The 14,298-nt window shown below is 46.2% G+C and overlaps 1 protein-coding gene across 1 annotated transcript in view; it reads right to left on the bottom strand.

Moving 5' to 3' along the window:
* Positions 1–14,298, bottom strand: part of TTLL11 (tubulin tyrosine ligase like 11) — a 244,572-nt gene that overhangs the window by 131,754 nt on the left and 98,520 nt on the right. Inside the window, exon 4 of the mRNA XM_038546068.1 lies at positions 10,756–11,331. Within this exon, the coding sequence (XP_038401996.1) occupies positions 10,756–11,331 (576 nt within the window). The remainder of the gene's footprint in view (positions 1–10,755; positions 11,332–14,298) is intronic.

Genomic DNA, 14,298 nt, shown 5'->3' with positions numbered 1-14,298 from the left:
TCTGGTGACATCATCCATCTAACTTCAGACCTGGACTGGGGCATGTGGTGGTGATGAGGCTAGAGACAGCAGGGGGCTACGGTGCCTGCGTTTGTCATCCTTAGTCATCAGCTGCTTTTTGCTACATCTCAGAAGCTTGGACTCGTGCTTTCTCAACCTGGACGAACGTTTTTAGCTCAATGCACAGTGATTTCATGAAAATAAAGCTATAGGAAAGCTGGAGAAGGCAAAACCTCAATAGCCATATTGACTTGCACCCACCGATGGTGTGGTATTTTCCAAAACCTACACTTTGGTGTATGTAGCTGACAATGCGGGGTCTTGTACAGAAATGCTTTGGAATCAGAAAGACTTGGCTCCCGTACTACCTCTGCCTCTCACTCTAGGTGTGGTGCTTATGAGCCTCACTGAGCTTCATATACCTCATCTGAAAAATGGGAGTAACAATAGCTGACTTGAAGGGTCAGCTGCTAATGGAAGTATAAAGTGCTTAGGATTATTATTTTTAAAATCTTTTTTAAAAAATATTTATTTATGAGAGAGAGAGAGAGAGAGAGAGGCAGAGACACAGGCAGAGGGAGAAGCAGGCTCCATGCAGGGAGCCCAACGTGGGACTCGATCCCGGGTCTCCAGGATCACACCCTGGACTGAAGGAGGCGTGAAACCACTGAGCCACCCGGGCTGCCCAGGATCATGCTCATCATATAGAAGGTGCTAGATATATGCTAGCTCTCTTTGCAGTTTCCTACTGATCCCACCAATGAGAAATGGCATGACTTGGCTTTAGAATCCAGAGGAGCTCATTTCAAATCCTAGTTCTGCCTTTAACTTGTGTAGCTACAGGCAAGTTACTCAGCAGCTCTAACCCAGGTTCCTCATCTGTAAAATGGGAATAAGAATAGTACTTACCTTAGTTCATTCATTCAAAAAATATTTATTGAATGCTTTCCTATAACCCAGGAACTATTCTAGCTTCTAGAAATGTAGCAGTGGACCAGAAAAGTTCCCTACTCTCATGGAGTTTACAATCTAGCGGTGGTGGTGGTGGTGGGGGTGGCAAGAGGGGGGGTGGGCAGGACATTTATTTTATTTTATCTTTTATTTTATTATTTTATTTATTTATTTATTTATTTATTTTATTATTATTTTATTATTTATTTTATCTTTATTAAATAAAGATAATGTGATGTAAAATATCTTGCATAGTACCTGAAACATAGTAAACATTTAATAAAGGTCAGCTTTATTTTTCTGCAAGTTCAAGGAAATACAATTTGTTTTCTTTTCATAAGTTCAGTGAAATACGTAGCACCAATGGATCTCAACAAACAGAATAATAGTCCTGGGAGGAAGTTAGAGGTTATCTTGTCATAAAACTCTGGCATGTTAGAGCTGGCAAAAAAGTCAGGAATTTATTTGGTCCAGTGTTTTTCAAAATGGGATTCGTTTCTGGGGAAGCACTGGGGAGGCCAAATCAAATTAACTTTTACCTATTTCATATACTGGAGTCCCCGGAGAAAAAAGCTTTATGTTTTTTTTTTTTTTTTAAAAACTATTCATCTAGTCTAACAGCCACTTTATGCAGATCATAAACCTGCAGCTTAGAGCGGGGGAAACCTCTCTCTGGTTTGATGGCAAAGCAGGAATTGTTAAAAGGGGAGAGAGAGAAGGGGCAAGCTTTTCAATCACATGATACTCTGCTCTCATGCAAGTGCTTGAGTCAGCAATTATGTGTTTGTTGCCCACCTCCTACTCAAGAGGTACTCTGGGGATTCAAAGTTACTTGTCTTTTAGCCCTTCTAGAAGCTTCCAAAACAGGTTGGGAAGAAAAAGGGGCCCTTGGCCATTACTTGTGAACTCATGCCAAGGCTCCGAGCTACATTTCAACGAGAGGAGATTCTCTTTTGAAGAATCAACGAGAGGCCTTGAACTACATATCCATCTACATCCAGAGTAGTCCCAACTGGGAGGTTGGGTTCCTTAAATTTAGCATATCCAAACTGACTAGCCTCTAAAATGGTCTCAATGATCTCCACCTCCCGGTAATCATGCCCTTGTGTCATCCCCTCCCCTTGCGTGTGAACTACACCTAGTGACTTGTTTCCAAAAACTGCGAAGGGCAGAAATGATGCGATGTCACTTTCAGTGTTAAATTATAAAGGGATCCCTGGGTGGCGCAGCGGTTTGGCGCCTGCCTTTGGCCCAGGGCACGATCCTGGAGTCCCGGGATCAAGTCCCACGTCGGGCTCCTGGTGCATGGAGCCTGCTTCTCCCTCTGCCTGTGTCTCTGCCTCTCTCTCTCTCTCTCTCTGTGTGACTATCATCAATAAATAAATAAAATCTTTAAAAAAATATTATAAAAAGACTATGACTTCCGTCTTGGAATGCCTTCTCTTACTCTCTTGCTCACACACTCTGAGGGAAGCCGGCTGCTATGTTGTGAACTCCTCTAGAGGTCCAGGTGACAAGGGACTAATGTCTCCAGCCAATAGCCAGGGGGGCCTGAGGCCTACCCCCAGGCTCCTTCCCCATCTGGCCTTGGGGTAACTATAGTTCTGGCCATCCTGCTGATTGCAGCCTTTTCAGAGACTGAATAAGAGGGAGTCCCCAAGCCTAGATTTCTGACCCACACAAACTGAGAGATAATAAATGATTGTGAGTTTAAACCGCTAAGTTTGGGGGAAATTTGCTACACAGCAATAGATCATTAATACACCACCTTTCTCTAAAATTGACTTTGCCTCCCGTATTCCTTATCTACCCAATTATACAGGTCAAAACTCTCTCCTTTATCTTTTACCATGTAGCTGCTCGCAAACTCCTACTCAATGAAACTCCTGTATGTTCTACCTCCTGAAGAGCTTTCCAGAGCTGGCCCATCCTCACTGCTCCTGGCCTCCATCGATTCTGTACCAGCTTTCACCTGGTCTAATTTAATAGCTTCTCCATTTGTTTCTCTGCTCTCCAAATCACCCCTCTAGTTCATCTGGCACAAGGGGCTGCCAGAGTAATTTTTCTAAAATGCAGAGTATTAGCATTCCTCTACCTAAAACCCCTGCCTGCAGAATGAAGCTCCAGATCCATGGCATGTCCTACAAATTCCTCTAAAACTTGACATCAATCTCACACTCCAGCTTTATTTCCTCCCCCTCCCCCTGCACATCTTAGGCTGTAATTGTGCTGAACTCTTAATAGTTTGAGGATGCTTTACTGCTCTGTCTTTATACTCTTCTGCCTGGAAGACAACTTTATTGATGAAATATTCATTGAGCACCTACTAAATAACTAGGTATTTTTCTAGGCACTGGGGATAAAAGTGGTGAATGAGACAAATCATGTTTTAAAAACTTACCCTCTTGGGGCTTACATTTTAGTGAATCGAGAGACCACAGTAAGTTAATAATTAAGGCCACAAAGAATGGGACATGGTGGATGGTTGGGGGGTGGTGGTGGCTTAGAAGGATGACCAGGGAAGGCCTTGTCGTACCATTGTTTTCTTGCTTCCACAGTTTCTGATGAGAATAACTTTTTCATTATTCTTTGTTCCTCTAAACATAATGTATCTTCTCTAACTGCTTTTAATTTTCTTTTTTTGATCATCATTAGTTTTCCACAGTTTGATTATGATAAGCTGTGGTGTGTGTGTGTGTCCTCCTTGGAGATTCTTAAGCTTTTTGGATTGAAGATTTCTAGTTTTTATCTCAATCCCATCTAGTTTTCTTTCCCAAATTTGGAAATTTGGGGCCATTTCTGCAAGTATCTTTCTGTATTTTCCTTGTCTTTTCTGTTCAGAGAACATCAATTACACATATGTTAAAATATTTGATATTGTACCATAGATCAGTGAGGTTCTGTTCACTTGTTTTCTGTCATTTTCTTTTCTCTCTGTTTCACTTTGGATAGAAGCTATGGCTATGTCTTCAGGTTCACTGATCATTTCTTCTGCAGTGTCTAGTCTGCTAATCCCATTCAGTGAAATTTTCATTTCAGATTTTGTATTTTCTTCTCTGGAAGTTCCATTGTGTTCTTTTTAATAGCTTCCACTCTCCTCTTCATTAAGTTCATATTTTCCCTAAAATTCTGTGCAGAGTAATAACAGCTGTTTTAACATCCTTTTCCTACTAGTTTCATCATTTCTGATAATTCTGAGTCTGTATTGATTCCCCCCCCCCCCCCCCAGCCTTGGTATGGGTTACTTTATCTGTTCTGTGGAATGTCTGGATGCTGGATGCTGGACAAGAATGGATGCTAGACATTGTGAATGTGATAATGCTGTGTCTGGATTTTGATTTCTTTTTAAAAGGGCTAGGGCTTTTTGGGCAGATAAGTTATTTGCAGATTAATATGACACCTCCGAGGCCTACAGATTAAGCTTCACTATGTTGGGTCTAGCCTAACTTCCATTTCAAGGAAGATTCATTCCTTTAAGGCATAACTTCTCTGGCATCTCCACTGAATGCTCCCAGTGACCGCCAAGGACTATCCACACTAGCTACTCAGAGCGTGAACATCTCTCCCTGCTCTGTGTGGGCACTGGAAGTTGTTTGGCTTATCAGTTGACCGGTCACTCTTTGCCCAAGTTTATGAACCAACATTCACACAGGAGTGGCCTAGCACCCAGTAATGAATGACACAGGGATCTCCGTGGATTCTGGGGCTCTTTTCCTGCTCACTTCTCTTCTTTTCAGAATTCTGCCCACAGAATTTCAGCCACCTCAGCTTTCCCAAACTTCGATCTCCATCTTTGCAGCTCATTGAGGTCATGGGGCTTGGTTTAGGTTCCCCTTCCCTGTGTCTGCGTCCTGGAGATTGCTCCCAATAGAAAGTTGTGGCAGCCATAAGACTCAACCTCGGTTCCACTCCCCACTTCCTCAGGGATCACAGTGCTGAGCTGCCTGTTGTCCAAAATCTGAAATCACTTAGTTCATGTGTTTTGTCCAGTACTTTAGTTGTTTTCAGTAGGACGTTTAGTCCAGATTTGTTATTTCATCATGACCAGACGCAAGAGTCTTAGGAGGTGATGCATGAATAGGAACTGAATGAAGAGAGCGGATAAGTCATTTGAAGAGCTAAGGAAGGCATTCGAGGCAGAGGGAACAGCAAGAACCAAGGTCACTTTTGAACAACAGCAAAGAGTGAGCAAGAGGAAGAGTGGTAAGAGATGAGATCAGATAGGAAGACAAGGACCCAATCATGTAGCATCTTGTAGGCCATAGTAAGGAGCTAGGATTTTAAGTGCAATGAGAAAGCCATTGGAGAATTTGCACAAGGGAAGTAATTGGATCTGACACGTTTTCAGAATCACTTTGGCTACAATGAGAAACATAAGCCATTGACAGCAAGGATAGGAAACGAGGCATCAATTAGGAGGCTATTGCGGTGGTATGAGTGCAAGGTGATGGCTGCCTAGACTGTGATGGTAATAGTGGAGCTGGTTAGGATGTATTTTAGTCTACTTGCAAGAGTTGCTTTGGTAGCTGACCCAGGAAGGAGGGAAAAAGAGGAAAGGATGGCTTGGGTGTTTGCTTTGCATAACTGATCAAACACTGTGCGTTTACTGAAATAGGAAAACAATGGGAGACAAGGTTTGGGAGGGAAATTAAGAGTTTGATCTTGGACATGTTGAGTGTGAAAGGCCCACTAGATACCTGAGTAGAAAATGAAAGGAGGCAGCTGGATATACCACGGGGTTAAGTGAGATAATTTAGGGAGTGATTGTAGATAAGAGAACTTTCCATGCACTGAGTGTTGGGAATCTCTAGCATCGAAAGTTCAGGGGAGGGAGGGGCACAGGAGCAGCTGCCAAGCAAGGTGGAAAGCAAAGCAGGCCACTGTGGGGGTGCCTACCCCTTTCTGCTTGGCAAATTCTGCTCCATGCCTGAAGCTCCTGCTAAAACGGCTCCTCCTCTGGGAAGCCCTCCTTGACTAGGTCAGGCCAAGTTAATTACTCCCTTCTCTGTGCTCTCCCAGCATCCTGGAGAGGCCTTCCTCCAGCATTTATGACAAGGAAATGTGATCCCCAGGTGCCAGTCTTCCCCACTAACCTGCGTCCTCTTTGGGACAAGGGCCATGCCTTATCCATGACCACCTGGCCCACAGCTAGTTCGGGGCTTGTCTCAGTGCGTGCCTAGGAAATATTCCAGAGAGGAGAGAAAAGAGTATATATATATATATATATATATATATATATATATATATATCAGAAGCGGTCAAGGAAGGCTTTACAGAGAAGGAGGAATTCAAGCAGCACCTTGGAAGCAGTGAATTCCAAAAAAAAAAAAAAAAACAAAAAACAGTGAGACAAGAGAAAGAGCATGCCAGGCCAAGACAGAGAACAAATGGGCTGGCTTGGGAGCACAGAACTTATGCCTACGAGACAGGAACTGCTCTGTGTGGCAGGACAGATAAGGAAACTGAGGTGAAGAGAGATTAACTTGCCAGCTCACCAGCTCACCTGGCTGGAAGGAGGAACCGGTATCAGCCCCAACCCGGGGTTGCCTGAGAGTGAAACCCAAGCCCTTGTGTGGCCATAAGGCTGCTTCTTCATCTCCCTCCTATGGGACGTCCAGGGCAGCAGGGGAGCAGGAGATGAAAAAGGCAAAGAAGAGAAGCATCTTAGGCTTCAGGAAAGGTGTCTCCTCCAGACATCCAAGGGAAAGGATCACGAACCAAGGAGGGAATGAGACACAGAGCTAAAGGAAGGTAGAGACCAAGCAACGGAATTGAGAAAGAACGTGGTTGAAAGCCGAGCTGGAAACCTTTCCTCTGCTTGTGTTTTTCTGCCACATGAATCATCTTCCCCCACATGGACCTGACTGCTGAAGCCAGGGTCACACTGCTGCCCTCAAGAAGACTGCCTGGAGGATGTGTCACAGGGTGCTGGCTGCGTGGTGGCAGGGGCCGGGCTGCAATGACAGGGCCGCCGCGTTCCTAGGCAACAGATTACAGCCTGAGCAGAGCCAGCAACTGCTCTGGGCCACCACAATTTCCCAAGTACTTATTGTGGCTATGATTGGAAAGGGGTCACAATCACATGTTTAAGATAAATGTAATGTCACCAGCTAGGGCTCGTGTCCTGCAATGCGAGCAACGTGGGCCCGGCCCAGGCTGCAGGCGGAGGGGGCTTCACGACAGAGAAATCATTTTCTGTATGCGCACAGAACCTTATAGTTTGCAAAGCCCTTTCTACTCTTTATCTCATGTGGGATGGACAACAGCCCCGTGAGGAGGCTGAGAAAATGGGCACAGAGAAGTTAAGTGACTTCTATAAGATCACACAGCAACTCAATAGCAGGACTAGACCATCTCCCTAAATCTTTGGGTTTCAAGTTACTTGAGGTACCCGAGACTCAAACTAACAAGTGTTTAACCAAGTAGTAAGAATAAAGAAAGAGAGGACTCCAAGACTGGGGGGAATAGTATTTTCTCAATCACTGCGAATCCAAAATATATGGTAAACCAAATTTCGAGCATCTAACATTTCGTACCTTGTCAAAGCTTTTCCACCTATGATACCTCATGCTACTCCTAAGAGGGCAGGTAGGGAAGTGAGTGTGGTGATTCACAGAGCAAGAAACAGAGGCCCAGGGAGGTGAAGAAACTTGCCCAAGGTCACACAGCTGCAAAGAGGAAGGGCTCCTCCTTGGGGTGTTACTTGCAGTCCACTGCTCGTTCCCTGACCCCGGGCCTGGAAGCACTTAGTGTGGTCAAGCAAAGGAAAACAGACATGGGACTGTGGTTTCATTTGCCAGACGTCATCTGTCCAACCCAGTGGCTCCCTCCCTGTCCACTCTCCAGCTCCCCATAGCTTGGGCCCCTTGTTCCCCCACAGTGGCTGCCCCATGCAGCCTGTCCACAGCAAGACAAGCAGCAAAACAACCACCCTGGCCCTGCCCCCTGCACGCTCACTGTGCCAGGCCTCTGTGGCTTGGCTGTGCATGCTGGGCCCACACGATACTCCTAAAATAGCTGTCAGTGTCAAACAGATGTGGCCACATGGTCCCCCGGGATGACCCCTGGATGCCTCCACATTGCAACTGTCTCCTTTGTCCTAACCTTTTGATGGCTTTGGATAGGACTTGTTTTCTCCCATCCTCTCTCTAAATTCTGCACCACCCACTTACCTTTTCTACCTACCTGATGGCTGAGCTGGAAATTCTAACTGGGACCAAAGCCTGGGGTCCAAATGCCTAAGGACAGATCTCTAAATGATAACCGTCCCTTCCTGGAACTGATCACTGCTTGAATCACCCTCCAAAGGGTCCCACCAGCCTGCCTGGAAATCCTGCTGACCAGTGCCCAGCCCCAGTGGGGAGCCTCTCTTTTTTGCAGCCTGTACCTCGGGACCAGCGTCTTCCTCTGCTGTTGAATGAACAGCCCATCCATTAGAGATGCTGCCCCACTGCCTCTTCTGCCCCTTCTGTCCCATGCTACCTGTTGCTCTCCTGCCATGGTGTTAGATGGAGGATGAGAAACAACCCAAACAAATTGTGTGTGTTTATATTGGCATGTAAAGCAGTTGCAAAGGAATCTGGTCCCGACAACCCACCTCAGTGTGCAGGGGAAAAGAATGTTGAAGAAAACTACGTACTTTATAGTAGTGTTTTTATAAAGCTCAAAACCAGGCAAAACAAAACAATATACTGGTAGGGATACATTCGTGCACAATAAAAGTATTTTTTTTTTAAAGCAGGGGAGTGATAAACATAAAATTCCTGATACTATGACCCTGGGGGTGGGGGTGGGGTGTAGGAAAATGGGATGGGGCGTGCGCAGGCGGTCTTGGATACGGAGGTGGCATTTGGGATGACCATTTTGTTGATCTGCTCCATAGCTTACGTACACATGGTGGTTTTATATATATATATTCACCTTCCACAAAGTAATTTTAAAGATTACATGGAGAGGCTCCCAGAGGTAATCCTTCTCACCATATGCTCTCCACTCTGATTACCTGGTGGCAGGAGCCCAGGTGTCTGAGTGCCTGGACTCCAGCCTCCCCCCCACCTTCACCGCTCTACTTTTCATTCCCACTTCTTTCCCTCCCAAGCTCTGGCTCAGGCCACCACACTGTGGCCCCAGCCCCACCCCTCCCTTGAAGACTATCCTCACTGATCATGAAGCACAGCAGGAAATTTCAGTTCTGGTCTCATGTGACAGCTCAGTGGCCTTGGCCAGCCTGCCTGCTTCTTCTCCAAGCACATCTGCCCTGGCACTTAGCGGGCTTCCTCTCCTGACATCTCTCTATGCCCCAAGCCCTTTCTTGTCAGCCCCCTTTGCTGGTCCCTCCTCCATCTCCCTCCCCCTTACCTAAATGGTGGCACCCCCAGGAATCTTCTGAGGATCCGTCTCCCTGGCAGCCTCACCTGGCTTCGGTCATCATCTGAATGCTGATGAGGTCCCAGCCCAGCCCCAGGCTTTGCTCCTGAACCTCAGGCCCAAACGTCAAATTGTCCCCTCAGACTTTCTACTTGGATGTCGCATAGGCTCTTCGGGGACATGTGCAATTCCAACTCCTGACCTTCTTCACAAAAGCCTGGTCCCCTTCCTGGGACTTGTATTTATCCGTCTAAGTACCTAAGCCACCTGTTAGTCAGCCTCAGCTCTCCCTTGTCCCTTGCTACCCCTGTCCTGCCACTACAGTCCCACCCAGTCACCAGCCCAGCTTTTCCACCTCCTTAGTGACTCTCAGATCCATCTCTCCACCCACACAGAGATTTTCCTAATCCAAGTGAACACCACCTCTTGTTTGTATGAAAGCAATCGGTTCGCTAGTCACCCCCCTGCTCCCAGCCTTGCCCAATCTGCTCTCCATCCTGCAACTGGTTTGTTCTTTGTTAAGTGCAGATCTGAGCTCACAACTCCCTTGCAAACATCCTCCGGTGGGGGGACCCTTGCCCTCAGCCTTCCATGCACATCTGAGCATGCCATTCCCCTGCAAACATCCTTTAGCGGGGGTGTGTGTGGGGGGAGCCTGCTCTCAGCATTCCATGATTCGGCCCCTGTCTACTTGACCCACCTCCTCTTCCCTCATCTCCCTCGAAGCTCTGCCTCAAACCCCACCCTCCAATCACACCAAACCTCTTTCAACTCCTCGAAATGTAGGATTCCCTCCTACCCCTAGGGCTGCAAACATGTGCCCCTCAGAACACTGTCTCCTCGGCCCTATCCAGAATCTCCCGCTTCATCCCACTGCCACTCCTGCCGCAGAGTCTTCCCAGACCATCTTCAGTCCCACCCAGAAAATGTTAGATGGTCCCACGATGTCACAGTGCCTGGTACATTTCTTATTCTACTCTAGCACTTGTGATACTTCATACTAGGTGCTTTTTAAATCATTTGTCTCCTGTATTAGCAAACTCCATGCCTCAGCCAGAGGAGACCTGACTCTCTACATAGTACCTTGGACAGTGCCTGGCCCCTACTAAGCAGGTGGTACAAAATGGTGGAAGGAAGGATGAATAAATAGGCAAGCACTGTGCTTTACATATGTTATTTCATTTAATTCTTACAAGAATCCTTGAAGGGAGGTACTGTTAGTTTCATTTTACACATGAGAAAGGGGAAGTAACTTGCCTCTGATCACACAGCTAGCAAATAGACAGTCAGACCCAGGTTTAACACCAAAGGTCACACCAGCAACCGCCTGCCCACCTCTGGCCACCCCGTCCCCACCCCTCGTCCCACAGGCAGCCAGGGAGTCCTCTACAGGCCCCGTGAAGTTTGGAAACTCAGGCTGAGATTGGCAATGGTTACCTGGAAGCATGTGGGCCCCGGCCTCCCTGCAGGGATGTCCGACTGGTAGAAAACTTTGAGCTCTGGAGTCAGGGCAATGACAGTCTTAATCACCAAGGAGATGATATCAGACCAGACTTTCTTGATGTCAACACCTTTGGAAGACAACCTACAAAGAATGCTAGAAAAAGTCCTTTTGCTGCCCGTGCTAGTGCTGTCCGAATGGACAAAGTTACCACTATGGATGTTCAGTGAATAGTTGGTTAAGTGCATAAAGACGTGGTGTAGATTTTTGGGGCTGGGCTCCTGATATGGCTCTGTACAAAATCTAGAGAGTCCGTCTTTGGCTATGTAAATCTCTAAGGGGTCTAAGGACTTGAGTAAGACATACAGACGAATATCAAACTTGAGCTTGTCGATAAGAAGAGGTTTGCAAATGTATTCCTGGACCACCGCTGGCCTGCTCTGAAGGGTCCCTGCCAGGCGAATGTCACTGGGGTCTTTAATGAGGTAGATTCCATCACCCTGACAACCACCGTCGGGTTTCACAATAAAAGTGGGCTTCCAGGAGGGGTCACCATCTTTCACCATTCGAACCTGGTGGGGGAAAAAAATAGTTAGCGTTATATTCTTTTCCTCTCTGGACCCCCAAGACAGAGTAGGACCTCAGCAAACATTTGGTGAGTGAACGACCAAGTGAGCTCTGCCCATGTGAGTCTTCAAGGAAGGAGCATGAGGCAGATAACACTGTACTAGATACTGAGATAGTGGCCTAAGGACTGCCCTTAATTTTGTCCACCAGGAGGGGGACCGAGGGTGCAGTGGATCTATGGTCATAGGAGCTAGGTCCAAGTCCCAGGTCTTTGTCAGTTATGAGATTTAACAACAGGCAAGACATTTAACTAACGATGATATGATAATGGTGAGGAGGGAGAAGGGGAGCGTATGGGCCAAATGGCAGGAGAGGGGACAGGGAAGCTGGAGGAAATACGGAGGAGGAGGTGGATGTGAAAGAGAGAGCCAGTCTCTCTGCAGCTTGTGATGTGAGAGCTCTGGGCTCTCCGTCTTGGGCTCTCTAACTGGGGCCATACCTGGGAGGCCGAGGAGGAGGAGGAGGAGGAGGAGGAGGAGGAGGAAGCCTCCACACTGCACTTGCTCCTGGCCCTCCACCTTTGCTGTGGCAGCTCGGCCCAGGGCATCCGCGCTCTGCCTTTTACTTATCTCTCTGGTCAGCCTGTATTTCTCAGTGAAGTTTTTGCCAATTCCATGGGCGCTATCGGTTACTCGGGGCTTGTAAAAGATCTTTAACAATGGAGAAACACTTAAAACCTTAATAATGGTCCACATCAATTGTTTTCCCCTTGTCAGCAGGATTCGAGAATGGAAGTTCACAAGAGATCAATGCAAGCCTCCCAGGGCCCTCCGCTGAGCCTTCCTGGCAACTGTGACCTTGACCGTTTATGTAGTTATTTAATATGCATCCAAAGCATTTCTACGTTGGCCCTTCACAGTAAATATAAGCATGCTGGAGAGATGACAGTTATGGATCAGGGAGTGAAAAATGTCAAGATTGCACTGATGGATAATTTTTCCCTCTGGAAAGCTTTTACTATGCTGAAGATACTAACAGTTCAATATGTTACGGGGAGCAGTATTTTCTCCTTTGAATTAAGTGTATATGCCTTAAATAAATTAAACCGCATGGTCAATAGTCTCTGTCATTCATTGCATTACTGAATATTTCTTCTGCTCTTTGCCAGGGTAGGACCATACAAATCATAATTATTAATACTAATAGGATGACTGAAATTTTAGATTTGGAAGGATCCTCGGAGCTCGACGCTCCCCGGTCCTCGCGTAATTCAAACTAGGAAGCTGAGGCTCAGACAGGTGACATGACCTGCCCGGGGTCCCCTAACTGGCTGGTGGGATGGATCGGATGAGAACTGAGGTCGTCTGATCTTGCTGCAGGTTCTCTATACCCATTTTCCTCTCATAAGATAAAATTAAAGGCCTCTTTTTCCTTTTTTTTTTTTTTTTTTTTAAAGGCCTCTTTTCTCTGAATACTATAGGGGAGATTCTCTCACTATGGCAGACTGAGCTGGTGTAGTCCACAGACTAAGGAGTCTGGGCCCTGAGCATGGCCTTCTTGGAGCTGTAACCACAGATGCTGAGTTTGCCAGGACTTTCCCCAGTTCCAGAGCTTCTGCCCAGGTTCCTGGCTTGTTATAATATAGGTACAATCTATGGGAAATCCTCAGAGCCCCATGGCCACCAGATCCATCAGTGACCTCTATTTTCAAAAGGGATTTTCCAGAATTCATATTCACCTCTCCTCTGAGGTTTTACTCAAGAGTGACCGTTTCCCCCCAGTCATTAAAGTTAAGAATGGACGCATACTTCTTAGAATGAACTCATGGACCAGGATAAAAATATAGTCTGTGTCACCAAACTCCAGCCCCAGATATTCTGATTTAATGGATCTGGGATGAGACCTGGGCATGTTTATCTTGGAAAAAGCATGAGGGGTGAGTCTGACGCTCACTCTGCTTGAGAATCACTGAACTTAGGTGGACAAAATAAAAGTACAATCTGGGACCAACATATCGAATGAAGTTTTATGTACTGATGTCAGCCTGAACGGGAGGAGGACCTGCACGTAGGCTACAGCTGCGGGTCCCTCCAGCTTAACCCAAAGCTGCTGTTGGACATGAAATCCATTATCTTGTAACTGCACGGATGGCTGAAAGGGATGCGGAGGGCCCTGGCCTGGTCTATTGAAAAATTTATGTCTTTTACTGCCCTCTAGTGGATATTTGAGAAATGTGACCGGGAAAGACCCCCATTCAAAATTCAGATTCTTCGCAGTAACCCACTCTACTAACCGGGTCTTTTTTTGTGTGTTTTGTTTTGTATGGTTTTGTATTTGCTTTTTATTTTATTTTTTAATAATAAATTTATTTTTTTATTGGTGTTCAATTTGCCAACATACAGAATAACACCCAGTGCTCAAACATTATATGGTCTCATTCATTTGGGGAATATAAATAATAGTGAAAGGGAATAGAAGGGAAGGGAGAAGAAATGTGTGGGAAATATCAGAAAGGGAGACAGAACGTAAAGACTGCTAACTCTGGGAAACGAACTAGGGGTGGTGGAAGGGGAGGAGGTCGGGGGGGTGGGGGTGACTGGGCACTTGACAGGACGAGTACTAACCTGATCTTAAAGAAAAGCTACAAAGAGCTCCCCCTCTAGGCTGTCAGGTAAAGTAAGGTCATACTTAGAATGAACTCATCTCTAAAAGGCCAGGGTTGGCCAAGGTCACAGTCACTGTTCAGGCTCTCTGTTTCTTAAATACATTTCAAGTGTTCTCACTCTATACAGTTGGGACTCTCTGCTAAAATTCTCTCTTAGTAGGTATAAAACTTTAAAATTCATGTGCAGCATGAATAAGAAATCCTGTAAATATATACCACAAAAATATCGTGACTTTTCCAGTCTTCACTGTGCTTGTTTTGTATTTTCCAAACTTTCCATTGAGGGGGAGGGGTGGTGGGGAGAAAC

Source organism: Canis lupus, chromosome 9 (assembly GCF_011100685.1).
Source record: "Canis lupus familiaris isolate Mischka breed German Shepherd chromosome 9, alternate assembly UU_Cfam_GSD_1.0, whole genome shotgun sequence".
NCBI classification, from domain to species: domain Eukaryota; kingdom Metazoa; phylum Chordata; class Mammalia; order Carnivora; family Canidae; genus Canis; species Canis lupus.
Note: the sequence above shows the minus strand (reverse complement) of the source record. Positions and strands in the feature narration are given on the sequence as shown.